Source organism: Cicer arietinum, chromosome 7 (assembly GCF_000331145.2).
Source record: "Cicer arietinum cultivar CDC Frontier isolate Library 1 chromosome 7, Cicar.CDCFrontier_v2.0, whole genome shotgun sequence".
Classification (NCBI taxonomy): Eukaryota; Viridiplantae; Streptophyta; class Magnoliopsida; order Fabales; family Fabaceae; genus Cicer; species Cicer arietinum.
The window spans coordinates 22,069,871-22,086,435 of NC_021166.2; the positions used below are offsets into that span (position 1 = coordinate 22,069,871).

The 16,565-nt window shown below is 27.8% G+C and overlaps 1 protein-coding gene and 1 non-coding gene across 2 annotated transcripts in view; one reads left to right on the forward strand and one right to left on the reverse strand.

Annotated features, from left to right (window-relative positions):
• Nucleotides 1–26: 26 nt before the first annotated feature.
• TRNAD-GUC (transfer RNA aspartic acid (anticodon GUC)) lies at nucleotides 27–98 on the reverse strand. The gene has a single exon. It is a non-coding gene; the product is annotated as a tRNA-Asp (tRNA).
• Nucleotides 99–14,724: 14,626 nt separating this feature from the next.
• The window catches only part of LOC101515488 (protein CRABS CLAW-like), a 3,453-nt gene continuing 1,612 nt past the window's right edge, over nucleotides 14,725–16,565 (forward strand). Inside the window, exons 1-2 of the mRNA XM_004509696.4 lie at nucleotides 14,725–14,932; nucleotides 15,344–15,481. Of these exons, the coding sequence (XP_004509753.1) occupies nucleotides 14,825–14,932; nucleotides 15,344–15,481 (246 nt within the window). The 5' untranslated portion in view covers nucleotides 14,725–14,824. The remainder of the gene's footprint in view (nucleotides 14,933–15,343; nucleotides 15,482–16,565) is intronic.

The following is a 16,565-nucleotide window of genomic DNA, read 5'->3' on the forward strand; positions in this document are numbered from 1 at the left end:
ATTAAAATATGAAATAAAAATTTAATCGCCGTTGCCGGGGATCGAACCCGGGTCACCCGCGTGACAGGCGGGAATACTTACCACTATACTACAACGACTGATGTGTTACTGTTTACATAATCGTATTATTTCTATCGTCCTTTAGGGATAATAGTTAAAATTATAAGAGTCTTATTAATTTCTATAGATGTAATATAAATTTAGTGGAACACGTGTAAATTTTAACTAATAAAAAATAACGTGTTGAAATATATATTGCTAATATTATTTAATCTTTTTAAATATAAATCTAATCAAATTTTATTATCATATAGATTCTTAAAGGATCCTCATAAATACTTATACTATAACATTAAATTGAATGAATGTTTACACTCATTTATATTTTCTTTAAGACAAAGGAGGTGGAAGAACATATAAAAAGGTTATTAAAATGGGAAACTTTTTGTTTCTATTTTATCTATTACATTTTTATAAAGTTTGCAGATACATTTCTACATGGTTTAGTCAAAATTTGCAATTTAAAACATTGTGATTCCAAATGCATTCGATCTAGTTTGCTCAATCCCTCGAGACCAAATTAACTCCCCCACAAACATAGTTTGTAGAAAAGTTTATCATCTCTCATGTATTTCCTTCTTTAAGTGTATGAGAATGAATGAGAACAACAACTCTCACTGTATAAGAGTATTTCACGAATAATTTTTATTAAAGTACTCTATTATTTTACACTATAAGTTCTAAAATGTAAGTCATTCTAACAAATACAGATGAATTAAGAAAATTAATTAATTTATAAAAATTATTTTTTATTTTCCAAAAGTACCTACATTTACTGTTTACACAATAAACTTCCATAAAAAAATGCTCCAGCATGAATTTAAAATATTTATGATTTAACTCTATTTCTCTTGCCAAAAGTTTTTTTCTTCTTCTTAGTAGTTGCAATTCATAGAGGGTGAAGATGTTGGTTTCGTATGTCTCTTCATCGAGTCATTGGCATGCTTCATGATAAAAAAATAAATGAATCTTTTCATCAAAAATGAATTATCTTCCACTAAAAATTGAAAGAAAAAGTCATTTTATAAAAAAATAGTCTTCCTTAATTTAACAAAAATAAATAAATATTAAGTGGAGAGTACAATGTATTCATAAGTCGTGGGGTACCGGAGTACTACTTTCAAAGATAGTTTTTATTGATGTAGGAAAAAAAATTAATGAGTGGAATAAAATTGTAAAAATAGTACAAATTTGTATTGATATTATAAAATGACTTGCAATTTTGAATAATTTGTTATTGTTAAAATTGTTGAGACAAACTCCATATTTAAAATTTTGATGAAAATAAACAAAGGTTAAATAAGAAAGTTAATTATGATTCTAAAGTGTTATGTTAGTTTAACTTGTGCTTTTGAGTGAATTTAATTAAGGATAGAATTAAGCAAAGCAGAAAAGACAGCAACGAGAACATTCTGCATAAACAAAGAATGATCTCCAGTTTCCAGAATGTTCATTACAGCATATTGACCAATTATTCTCCACCTCTTTAACAAATATTCTGCCTCGGAATTTTATTCAAATAGAATTAGTACATGGCAATGAACAATTAGGATCCATCTCAGCTCAAATAGGATATCAGATCACTAAAATAAAAGGACTCGAAACAGTCAAAGTAAAACAGTTTTGGAACTCTAAAAATCAAACTGTCAAGAAAGTTTGATCAATCTTAATCAAAACAAGAAGACAAAACAGGAACTCCAGAATAATCAAAACAGGAACTCCAGATTGATCATCAAATCTCCAGAATAATCAAAATGACAGATCCAGATTGATAATCAATCTCCGTTTCCTGCATAACTCCAACATCAGTCTGTTTTCTTCTGCAATGGCTTATAATCTTTCTCCAAACTTCTTTTGGCTACAATCAATACTCAAGATCGAAACTGCACCATCCAAGATTAAAGGAGAAACTTCAAAGGCTTTTTAACTAGAAGACAAAACTGATTTAAAAGTTGTAACATAATAGTCAAAGCAATTTTAAATCAATTCAAGGCTGGATTATTTTTATCCTGAAATATTGGTTTCAGTCAAAAATACAGAGCACTACCAACAGCTCTTTTTGACCTTCATTAAATGCTTCTAAAACCTATAAATAGAAGGCCAATATCTAGGAATAAGACAAGAAATTCAAGTGTTGTAAAATCCCACAAATCAATCACATACACATACTTGAAGTTCTCAAATTTCTTAAAGAAGAAGCAGTTCTAAAGTCTCATATCAGGTTGCTTGATTATTACTGAATTCTTTGTAAAGAAACAAATCTTAAACAAGAGTTGAGATATCTCAGATTCTGTCAAAAAACAATCTTATTGTAAAAACTCAAACTATAAGAGTTTCTTTATAGTTTGTTTAGATTGTATTGAATCCTATCAAAGTTAGATATGTGATGTTGTTATTTTCTGGGTGGAAAGTAATAGAGATTGAAACAGATCAAAGTTGATCTAGACTAGGTGCTGTAAAATCAAGAAGGTTCTTTGTTTTAAACACTTAGTGGAAAATCTCACAGTGTGAGGACTGGACGTAACCCAAGTTGGGTGAACCAGGATATATCTTTGTGTGATACTCTCTATCTTATCTCTTTATTTGTTAAGCTTAATTGATTAACTAAGATAAAACACAAACTGATTTTCTGTTTAAGCTAATCAAGGAACGTTCTTTGTTTTATAATAAAAACCAAGAACGTTCTTCGTTTTCTGTTTTCATAACCAATATCAATCTTGAGTTGTTTTTTTAAGTTTTTAACAGGAATTTTTAAAAGGTACATTTACAATTCAAACTCTCCTTCCTTGTAAATCGCCATTGTTACTTTAAAAATGACTTACATTTTAACATTGAGAAAGTACCATTTTTCTTAAAACATTAAATACTAAGTAGAACGTTAAATACTATATAAATGAAGAAGATAAATTAACTATCTATCATGAAGAGCAAACATAATTTGGAATGTATGTTAACTCATCCCTTAGAAAATATATCATGTTTCACATGACATAACTCAATCTAAAGAATAATTATTTAAATGTTATTTAATTTTTATTTATTTATAAAAGTATTTTCTCCCGTAATAAATGAATCAATTGATAAGTTTATGTAAATTAAAAAATAAAAAAAATAAAAAAAAGAGAGACAAGAGTAGTTTCACATTAAGTTATTATTTTATTTTTATGGAAATTAAATTTTGAGTCGTAAAATGCTTATTATTTTCTTGTTCCAATACAAGCATTGAATTGAAAAGTTGAAATGAACGGTGCACTAAGGGCTGCAGTTGCATTAAATTTGAATCTTGGATATATATATATATATATATATATATATATATATATATATATATATATATATATATATATATATATATATATACATACATATATATACATACATATATCTGTTACTCTAATCTAAGTTCTTTATGATTCAACTTTATTTTACCAAGCCTATTTTATAATTGTAAGTTGAATGATTTGATAATGGACGTACTTTTTGATTATGCAATAAAAATTAACTTTTGGAAATGACAAAACGAAATTCAAACTTCATTTTTATGTGTCTTCTAGAACCTTCTATATTACCTCAAAAATAGGATTGCTACTCTCATTTATTATGTAATCTTTTAGTAAATGTTTCATCCACAACAATTGAGTGTTGTAACTAGCTACTAAAATGTATTATGCTTCTGCAATAGATAGAGCAATTATTCCTTGTCTTTTACTTGATCAGAAGATTATATTGTAACAAAGGAAAGTGCAACTTCCACTATTGCTCTTTATTTCTAGATTATCTCTAACATAGTCAATATTACAAAAACCTTCTAATCTTTACTCATAGGATTTCTCATAGGACAAACTAAGATTAGTGATACCTTTCAAATATCTTAAGATCCTTTCAATAGATATTAAATGCAATTCTTTAGGGTTATACTCAAATCATGCACACACAGATATATATATATATATATATATATATATATATATATAATATTTAATTTTAGTATAACTTAAAATATTATTTGAAATATTTTAATTAATATTATTATACATTATTTTAATTTTAATTTAAAATAAAATAGAACTTCAATTTTTAGAACAATAATAAAAATTAAATGTTAAATTCATAGCATAAATAATTAAAGTAAATAATAAATTTAAACTTTGTTATTTTTGTGTCCAAAGCGCTTCCAAATATGATATACTAAATCTACTTGAAGTTATTGATGACCTCACTTTTCGCGGATACGTGCTCACCTTTGTAATCATGTTACAAGATTAAGATGAGGATCATTATGTGTTTCAATTGTTGAGACATTATTATCCATGTTATCATAAAAGTAATCAAAATCACCACCATATTTGTGTCATTCGTCTTCAACGATCACGTTATGTAATATGATGCATGAATACATTGTATTTTGAGGGTTTCCATGTGTCAAGCACGCGTTGGACCACATATAATTGCAAATCTAGATTGAAGCACTCCAAATGCTCAATCCACATCCTTTCTAGTCGATTCTTGCTTTTGGAAAAATAATTTTATTTTCTCTCCATGTGGCATTAAGATTGTCTTGACAAATGTAGTTCCCTCGGGATAGATATCATCTGCTAGATATGGAGTTTTGTTAACTATATATTTCACTTTGGGGGCGTGTCCTTCCAAAACATCGTTCAACACATTGGAGTGTTTTAACACATTAATGTCAACAAATGCATGTCAAATTCACAAGTCTTGTGATACCACTACTTCGAGCATGATCGTATGTTTACCATGATCACCTCAACAAAACTAACATTTCCAAGCAATCATACAATTTTTCCATTCAGAGTGCATACAATCAACATAACCTAACATATCTTGAAAGCCACTTACCTCCCCCATTTGCAATAAGTGATGAACATCATTGTTGTTGGGTCTTCTATGGTATTTAACTCCAAATATATCGTTCACGCCCTTACAAATCTCTCTAAGCACTCATTTGCAGTGCTTTCGCCAATTCGAACATATTCATCTACACTATCACTAGGAGATCCATGTGCCAATATACGAATAGCAACAATGCATTTCTACAATGACGAAAGATCTATTTTACAAGTTGCATCGACCCTCGTTTGGAAATATTCATCATGATTTCCAAGTGTAGTTACAATTCGAAGAAACACGTGTCTATTCATTCAAAATTGTCGGCGGAATTGAGCACCTGTGTATACTGGATTTTCAGATAAGTAGTAGTTGAACAATTTGAAGTAACTGAAATATCACTAGAGGAGGGTTGAATAGATATATTGTTGTTTTAAAATTTTCTAGTGGGTTGTTTTAAAATTGTATACTCTATGAGGGGATGAAATGCAAATTATATGAGGATGAATGTATGAAACAGAAAAACTAAAACATATAAAGAGGACACACGTAAATTTATATTGGTTCACCCAAAATGGGTTACGTCCAATTCTTCACAAACATGTGAGTTTCACTATAGTTCAAAATGACTTGTCCTCTAAAGGGATCTTTTCTCTTTTGTGTTTGTTTTCCAGCCTCAACAGGCTTACACTTTATTTTTTTTCGATTTACAACTATTACCAAATTTATATGAACTTGGAATATACAGATTTAGTGATTTGTGATGAGAGTTTGATTTTTTATCTTTTGTAAAAACTTTCTAAGAGGATGCTCTCAAGGATATAGTTAAAGACTATAGAAATTGCAAAGAGAGGATGAGATAACTCTTCTTAGCTTTGAGTGTTTCTCTTTTATATTGGTAGTTGTTGTGTAGAATGATGAAGATATATCTTCCTTTTATAGAGGTTATGAAGCTCCATCCATGAGAAAAGTGTTAAGTGACCGTTGGAGATTTGTTTAAATGTCTATAGACATTAATCTTATTTACAAAATTGTCATTCAGATGTCCTTGTAATACACGAGCTTAGGATGATGAGTTTGCAATCCGTTCTCGGATAGGAGGTTTGATCTTTTCATAAGTTAGGACACGACTTGTACTTTTGGCTTTTTCCTTTTCCAAGAGTTGTAGTGTCTTGAATTTCTTGTCAAGTACAACATTTTTTTTACTATGGTACTTTTGGACATTCCTTATATGTGAGGATGAATGGAACCAGAAGTTCATCCTTTCATTGTTCATCCTCTGGCGTGGATCTTCTTCTTATGAATTGTTTATCCTTTTACTGTTTGTTTGTCTTCAGATACAAATTTATCTTCTTTTTATTTTTCCTTGGATTTACCTTTTATGTGGTATTGTATATCCTCTATCTTAGAGGTTAAAAGTTCATCCTCTAGCTTATAGGACAAGTCAGATAGCAAAAAATATATTTCTTTTGATCAAGGTGATGAGGAACCTATTTTCTAACTTAGATACACTCAATAGCACAAATTAAATAATAAGCATAATCATAATCTTAAAAATAATTTTGTTATCGTTGAAACAATCGAGATATATTTTGTCTCAACACAATTGAGTATTTAACCTTTTTCACGATTTCGATCTATCACTGTTATTATTCACTTGTGCCTAATAGAACATTTGGATTGTTGTTGCCTCTCAAACACTGGCATCAATAGTTCATCGTTAGTGTTGTCCACAAATTCATATTCTATCAACTCCTAGAATAATTTATTGAGTTCTTCTGAATTGTTTGGATCCATTAGATGATTGAGCGAAAGAGAGTGAACAAATTAATAAAAAAAATATATGAGTGAGAAAATTGCTATATTTTTCTTTAAGAATTATAGTATATGTATAATGTTAAATGAATAATGATTAGATTGACTAACGGCTAGTTTGAATAACGCTAGTTTGATTAACGACTAGTTTGAATAACAATTAGTTTGAGAAGGAATAAATTATTATTAATTAAAGTAACACTAATAGTCATTTTACATAATGCTCAATTTAAAATAAATTAAACTACAACATTATCTTAACTAAAATCCATACTTTTTTTTAAAGATTATTACAATAAATTTCATGAATTTGGAGTTGACTCTCACTTATTTTGTATGTATCTTTCATAATGACATCCATTACTTTTTTTATCCATTGTATCTTGCACGACATTGTTGATTGGAAGTGTTTCAACTGTCTTTGTCTTGCCTTTTCTTTTTGTCACCTTTTGTCCTATAACTTGTCATTGTATATTAGGAGAAAACGAGTACGCCTCACTAAAAAAACTCTTTGTTCTTTTTGAAGAACATTCACTTGATGCTCTCATCCAGTTAGGTTCACATTTTAGCAATCTCCAAGCCTACTCATGATTAAATGGCTCACCTGTATCTTGAGAATAAAAAGCATGTGCAACAATTATGATGTCCTTCTCTGAGCTTCCATTTTACTTTCCACTAATAATTTGTTTGTAATACCCAACAAATTTTTGAACAAAATCATTTATTCGATGCCATCGAGATTTTAGTTGACTTCAGAGAAGGACATCATGACTTCAGATTTTAGTCCACTAATACCTGTATCTTCTTTCACAACCGCCCACAATACTAATTATAATTTATTGCAATTCTTAACCAAAAACCATATGTTTTTTGGTTAACTCCTACAATTGAATATTTTAAATCTTTGAGTCATGATTGAATAAGAAATGTATCTTCATCCATTCTGAATAGCTCTCGAGGTTTTTTCCGACCATGATGTCCTTCTCACTCTTCGAACATAGTGTTTTTAAGACCAACTTGAGTAGAAAATTGTGGAACTCAACTGACATAGACTCAATCGGTGTTTCAAGTTCATAACAAGTAAACTCTCCAACTTGAGTATTCATTTGAGATCTATAAAACCTATTGGGATTGGTTGGTGGTGATGATACTTGATAATTTTAAGAATTAGAACAATTATTTTGCATAAAATACAATTAAGATTGTTGAAGATTATTTTGATTTGGATCCATTTGACACAAACAATTTTTTATTTATTTTTTAAATAATAAGATGAAAAAATAAATAAAAAATATTGTTAATTGAAACTTAAAGAGAATAAACTGCGTGATAAAAATTGTGAAAGAAAAATTAAGAATAAAAAAAAAAAAATTTTCACAATTAATAAAAAAATAATTTTCAAATATAAATTAACGGTAACAAAAAAAAATAAAAAACGGTCATAAATTCTATGGTTTTTAAATCGCGAAAATACCGTAAGAAAGCACCGTTGTTCTAGCATGTCACACTCCATCATGGAATTTGCACAAAATTTTGCATGTATTGGAGTTGCTCTTGGCCAATTTTAAATTTTCATTTTAAATTTACCAATTGTTTTTTTCATCTCTCTCAAAATTAAGAGAGTGTTTTACTTTCAAGCTAATCTTCCATTACATCTCTCTCCAAATTTAGAGAGTCTTCTACTCTCTCTACTTTAAAGTTATCTGTCTCTAAATCTAAAGAATCTTATACTCTTTGTACTTCAAAGTGTTATGATCTTCATCTCTTATGTTCTCTGTCTCTATTTAAGTTGACATAATTTTAAACTGAGTTGATAATAAGTGATGTTTTTATTTATTTGACAAATGCTAATGAGTACCCTAAAACACTTGTTAAGAAAACAAACATAGAAATATTAAAAGAGAAATGCATTCAAAGTGTTTTCGATTATTTGAAAATTTAAAATTTGTATTTTCAATGTAAAACTTTCACATTTTGAAATAGTCATGTACATATTTTTATGCTTCATAATTTGTATACGCCTCTCACTTAAGGGTCTGTTTGGTTTGAGATATTTGGAGGCGAGGAAAGGGGAAGTGAGGTAATATTTTGAAGTTTTTGTGTTTGATTTATTTTTTAAGAGGGGAGGGGATGGTAGGGAACCAAAAATCCTCATAGATTTCATTTTGCTCTACTTCCATTTATGGGGAATTTAGAGGAGAGATATGGGTGAAAATAAGTTAGCACTAGTGTATTTTAACCTTGTTACATCGTCGATATTAGATCGATTGTTATACATCCAATGTAATAAGCAAGATGGTGACAAATTTGTTATTATGGTAAACTTTGTTAGATCTGTTCTAAGAACTGTTCTAACAAACACATTAAAAAAATAAAACTACAAAAAATAATTGTGGTAAATTTATTATTATAATAAATTTTATTAGATCAGTTCTAATTGAACTGATCTAACATACATATTAAAAATAAAAATAAAAACTGCACACACAAAAAAGCTATGGTAAATTTATTATTATAGTAAATTTTGTTAGATCTGTTCTAATTGAAGTGTTCTAACATATACATTAAAAAAAAAAAGACTACACACAAAAAAAGGCAGTGGCAAATTTGTTATTATTACAAATTTTGTTAGATTTGTTTTGTTAGACCGATCTAACAAGCCTTTAAAAAAAATTCCCTAAGTTAACTAAAGAATAAGAAATCGCGCGTGCCAACCCTTTCATTTTTTCATCTTCATCATTCGTTCTTCTTCATCATTCTGCAAACCCACAAACCCGCGAATCCAAACTCATTTTTCATCCTTCAACATTTGTTTTTCATCAAACCCAGCCACATTTAACCTTCACTCTTCAGTGAAAACGTGAATCGTGAATCGCAGCTTTCAGCCTTCATCGCCGGCGAGCTGGTCCGACGCAGCTTTCAGTCAATTTCTTTCACTATCGCGAAGTGTTGGTGGCTTTCTCCGGTAATTTTCTAATAATTTTTGTTTGTTACTCAACAATCTAAAATTATTTCATTGTTAATTATTCTTATTATTAATCTTTAATTGATGGAAAAATTTGAGTAGTGGTAGTTATCCCAATTTTCAATCATCCTTTAACAGCAATTAGTAGTTAAATTAGTAGTTAAATTAGTAGTTACATTAATTTTTTCACATTTAAATTCGAGATCTTTTTCTTTATACTCAATTAGTGCTTATTAACAGCAACCAAGTTATCTATATGAGATAATGATCAATTTTAATTTGTTTGTTATGTAGAGTCAATTCAATAATTATCCAATTTTATATTATACATACTGGATTCGAACAATTATTAAAACAATCCCAGAACACTAATATAACATGTTGCATTTTCTTTGACATCAAGAACGATATAAGAAAAAGTTTATGCCCTGAAAACCATTAAATTCAAAGAAGAAAAAAATATGCTCTATAAATTTAACGATTTTTACAACTATTATATCATTCAATACAACTATTATATCCTAATTTTCTACACCTTACTTAATGCCTAATCTGCACTATAATTTGGACAACTTTTGTCATGAATTTAGTTTCACCAACTTTCAGTTTATGGATTTAGGTAGGGAACCATCTTATCATTGTGAAAAACATAATTCAAGTATATCTACTGATATATTGAAGATAATTTTTGCTTCACAACAACAAGGCTATATGTATACGCTAACGAGTTAAGATCCTATCAATTTCTTTTTAAAAAAATAGATTTAAAAATACATATAATATGTTTTAAAGTTAATAAATATTTTATTTATGTCGCATGTTCTAAAATTATATGTCAATATATACATAAAACTATATTAATGAAACAAAATTCTTTATCTTTTTAAGGATCGAAGATGATTCCAACTCACACTAGAGAACAAGAGAGAAAAAAAGTGTGCATGTCATATCCCACTTTCCCAATATAGATAACAAGTTAAGGTAACAATGGATCAAATGATCGTGTCCAAATAAGTTAATGAACACAACTACATGTAGCTAACATAATGTGAATAATGTGACTATGTGTCACTATGAAACAAACGATTGAAAGGAAGACAAAAAATAAAAAATAAAAAATAAAAAAAAAACCCTCATTTTGCTTATGTATTTATGTGCATCACATAAAAGCTAGTACATTCATTACTGGCATTCATTCATCGGACTAGAGAAAAAGTTGATGACAAAAGAAGAGACATTGGAAAAGCTGTTTTTATACTAACAAAGAAAGGTTGATTGTTAAGTTAGAAAATAGAATTTGTTTACTTTTATAGAAATTGTGTGGAATCGTCCCATCATAAAAGGACATTATATCAAATGAAACCCATTTCCTGACTTTGCCTCTAAGACTCAAATTTCTACCTTCTATGATAGTGACTTGTGATTATATCAACTGTCTCTTTCGGTTTTCCTATTGAAGGACTACACCCACAAAAAGGAGCGTTACATTACAGGGTCAATTCTTTTCACTATCTTTTCTATCTTAATTTCCTCAATTAAAATATTTTCTTTCAATTTTATATATGTATTTTGATCTTAACATAAAGAAAATGAAAATTCTTATAGTTTACTTTGAGATAATTAATTTTATGTGTGTGTAGTTATCATCAATTATCATGGATATATAGTTCAAGTGTCATGACCCCTGTTTCATTAGTTTGTGATAGACATGTGTGTAAAGAGACTAGCTTGATCATTATGCTAGCGAAAATTTTATAATTAATTATTTTAATTTTTTTTAGTAGGAAATATCAAGTACTTTGACACTGCAATGGCTCCACATAAATGATATCACAAGCTTCGATTATTTGGATTGATAATGAAACTCATCTCTGTTCAGATGATTAATTAATTTGCAACTTATATAATTTTTTTTGTTCATATCTAGGAGTGTATTTGTAGGTATCGAACGACAGAACCTCTTCCACAAGTTTAGCTTAACAAAATACTAGTAAGCCACACCCCATTAGGTGTTACCATGTTAATTTAATTTAAGGAATAAATAAACCAAAATAAATAAATATTCATTTGAAAGCAAGATTGAATGCCACATGTTTGGCGATTTTTTTTTTAATGTTTATTCCGTAATCATGTTGACCATTGGGTAGTATTTTCTAATGTAATCAATTAAAGTGATGGTTGAACAATATATATATGTGAGAGAATTCATAAATTTATGGTTGACCATTGTTTGTAAGTTAATTTTTAGAGGATTAAGTTTATATTTAAAAAAAAATTAAAAGAACAATTTGATACTATATACCTATTTATTATGTTCTTCTTTCAAATTTATAAAATATACATTAAAATATAAATTTAACCCTCAAACGTCTTTCCTTTCAAAATTTAACTTGCAAACACATCATAATTTTTTTAATTAAGATGTGATGTTCAACTCTTTTGTGTAATTGTTTTTTGCCAAATGTGGCTAATCCCCATACTCTCCTCATGACCAACACTTATAAATCATTTTAAATCGTCCATATCTCATTGAATCAAACACGAAACCATTTAAAATTATTCCTTTCCCTCCCTTGTTTTGAACCAAACATATATCTATTTTTCTTCTATCTCCTTTCATATGTTAGAACCAAATAAATCCTTATAGTGCTTTTGTGAGTCGATTTTTGGAGAGGAGAAATCTGAATAATTAAGCGTATGTTTTTATATATATTTGATATTTAAAAAAATTAAAAGAACAACATAATAAATGAACATAATATAAAACATTTTCCTCCAAAATTCAACTCACAAACAAACGTTTAGGTTCTTTTTGTGAGTATGGAAGGGAGGAGAAAACTTTAAAAGAAAAATGAAGGAATAAACAGGAGGAATTTGTTTTCATTCATAATACAAATATGATTTGTAATTTGGAGGAACTCATAAATAAGTAATATATTTCTCTATCTTTTCATCCCACTAAATCCCTCGTCTCCAAATTTCCAAACAAAGGTGTGTATGCAATTTTGGAGGATTTTAGAAGTAAAAATTTAATAGGATTAAATTTATATTTTAATATATATATATATATATATATATATATATATATATTTATTTGATATTTAAAAAACATTTAAAATAATAACATGATAAATGATATATATGAAGATATAATATTACATCGTTCTTTTAGTTTTTAAAAATATCAAATATATATAAAAATATAAATTTAATTCTCTAAAATCTTCTACTCTAAATTCTAAAAAAACCAACTCGAAAAGATACCCTAATAAAAGATTGAATTGATTAGAAGATGGGCAGTGAGAGATGTATGTTTAATAGTTTTTCTTCTCCTCCAAGACATAAATATCATTGAGTCCCTCATTTACAGGGTGGGCTTCTACTTCCGATGAGGGATGAGGCTAATTACCCTCCGCTTTTGTAGCTGGTGCAATTACTCACTTCATGAAGATAAATAACAACTAACATTATAAAAAGTTATTACATTGGACGCATTGAATACTAGGGTAACTATATATGGTCTATATGAACTTAAGTAAGCCCATAACATGAGAGATAATAAATGTATTTTTATTTTTTGATTTAATTGCAGTTTTGATCATTTATTTTAACTGAATCACAAAAATAGTTTCTCATTTTATTTCTCTTCAGTTTTGATCTCCAAATAGAATTTTGGTCTAAAACTTTATGAAGTATTTTATTTTGCACTTATTTAAGCTACACCATATTTCAAGATTTCGTGATACAATACCTGAAACTTATGATCATAAATAATGTGATATAACTTTAAAAAATGACATTAAAATGGAGAGTTCAGCCAAAATAGACGGAATAAATGGTTGACATACACATTTAAATATTATTACATACGCATTATATGTAATATATTCTTTATAAGAGATTTGGTGCATGATTGATTCAGTGAGTATAATACTCTGTTTGTTTTTTCCGGTGAATTTATGATAGGCTCTCTTAAGTCTAATTCAAGTCATGAACCTGATTTTTTTATTAGGCGAGGAATTAATACATATATACTCTTTAGTTTTTTTTTTTTTTTTATCTTATATGTAATTATTGATTTTGAGATTTTTTTTATTATAAATACTAATTAATGATTTTTTTTACCTTATCTGTAATTAATGTGAGGCTTTGAGATTTTTTCAATGAGATTGTGTGTGTGGCATGAGAAAATATATAAATATATAAATATATAAATTATTAAATGATTTTATTGATTTTTAAAAACAGTTATATACAAAGAAAGATAATTAAATAAATTAAAGAGACAAGTCTCGTAGCCGAATTTCAAATTAAATAAATACCTAAATGGAGATCATTAGTCTCATAGCCAATTTTCAAATGACTAAAACTTGTTAAAATACTTTGAGAAGCCACTCGAATACCAAAACCCGAATTAGAATGATTTCTTAAAAAAAATAAAAGAGAAAGAGAAGCTAAATTTAGCATCTCGATACAATAAACGACAAAAATTAGAGATTGAATTTTATTTTTTTCTTCCTAATAAATTAACAAATAATTATGCAAATTGAATAAAAGTTACAAAATATTAATATTTTTAACAAATAATCAAAATCCTTTTTAAAGCTTAAATATAAGTTTTTCTTCTGTTTTTTTTAATTAAATACAAACAGAATAATATATATGTCTTATTGTAGAATAGTGTTATCTATGTAAGGTTTCTTAAAAAATGGATAAAAGTGAAACTATGCATATAAAATCATTAATTAATAGTGCAATCACGTTTTAAATGTCATAAGTAAAACTCAAACATACCAAGTCTGGCGAAAGGAGAAGAGATAAATTATTGCGAATTCAAACAATCGTCTCAATATATTAAATATTTTCATAGTTTTTTATGAACCGAACTATATTTAAGTATTATATATTTTCTTTGGTTTGTATTTGAAGTATTATATTATGTAATTTAATATAAAGTTATTGTGATGTATTTGGTGCAGAGCTGAGCATGCAATATATATAGTATTTATATAAGACTGAACGGTAGCCCTAGCTTGTGTGCTACTTTACAAAGTTCCAGCCATCTCTTCTTATATATAGAAAGTTTCATTTGATATCATAAACCTTACAACTACGTACTAACTCCTCTCTCATAATATGAATATTAACAACAACGATGATGATGACAAAGTCACCATGGACCTTGTTCCATCATCTGACCACTTCTGCTACGTTCGTTGCAATTTCTGTAACACTGTTCTTGCGGTAATTTATTTCACTATCATATTATATAATTAATATTCCTTTTGTGTATTAGTTAATACATATACTAGTATATGTATGATATAAATTACTCTGTCCATAACAAAATATAAAACTTTAAGTCAAAATGTCAAAATAAAATCGACTAATGAAATTGAAATTTTAACTAAATATATAATTTTTTTAACTCAATTTCGCTTATATTTTATTATAAAGGGAGTATAAACTAATAGTTTGAAATCAAAATGGACTTTTAATAATTAGTTATAGATCGTTAAATTAAAAGAAATACAACTTTTCTCTCTTAATTTAAAAGTAATGTTATTGAAACATTAAATTTAACACAAAATAGAACACAAATATAATACTTTGATATTTTACAAAAAAAATAAAATATGATCCTCAACTTTGTAGGTTGGCATCCCTTGCAAGAGGCTTGTAGATACTGTGACGGTGAAGTGTGGTCACTGCAGCAACCTCTCATTTCTTAGCACCAGACCTTCATACAATCAAAATCATGCCATTGATCATTCACTCACTCTTCATCACCAGGTTGTGCCATTGTTTGGTTTTTTTCCCTTCTTTTCTATGCTTAATGCTTGATTGTGTGTAGCGAGAGAATGAGAAGCATATACAATATAAGAGGTGCGATAGGAGCTAATTAATTTTGACATTACATCAAGATTATTATCATAGCTCGATAAAGAAAACTATTTTATTCCTATTTTGTAAGAGAAAAACATAAGTCTGATCATATATTGGTCAAAGATATTCCATAATAGTAGAATATATTAAGCTTATACAATCATCACTTTTTTTTTGGGTAGATTACATACAATCATCACTTCACATTCCAGTTTTGTAGGCTAAAAGTACAAAATCTAAGATGATATATTATTGTTCACCCACTCATAATTATTATTACTTTGGGCTAATGGCTCATCCAACCACTCAAATTTGTTTTTTATTGGTTTTTATTTATTTATTTATTTTATTTTATTTTTATCAAATTGCGTAAAATATACTATCTGAATTCTAGATTCAAGAAGTGTATTTAAAATATCAGGGAAGTAAACATGGAAGAGCGATGAATAATATATACCTTATTTTGGTTCAACAAAGCCCAACAACATTGAAAAGTGAGAACAATGTACTAAAAAAGTTTAAATAGTATTCTATACTGTACCCCACAATTGTACCTGCAATCTCAAGACACATGAAAACATAATTTACTTTTTTTTAACTATTTATAATAAGTTTCAAAATTGATAGTTTCGAAAGTTTCAATGAAAAGTTTCGAAAGTTTCTAAATCTAGAAAGTTTTAAACGTTTCCAAATCTAAAAAGTTTCGAAAGTTTTCAAATATGGAAAGTTTCTAAATCTAGAAAGTTTTGAATTTTTTAAAATATGAAAAGTTTTGAAATTTTCCTATTTCAAAAGTTTCAAAAATTCTAGAATTTTCTATTTCGGAAGTTTTGAATTGTTTGAAAGTTTCAAAAATTTGATTGTCAATTCGCAACTTTCAAATATTCTGGAAATTTTATGTTTCGGAACTTTGAAATTTTTGAGTGCAATTGATTTCGAAGATTTTGAAAGTTTCGAAGGTTAAGATAATTTTTCTAAAGTTTCGAAAGAG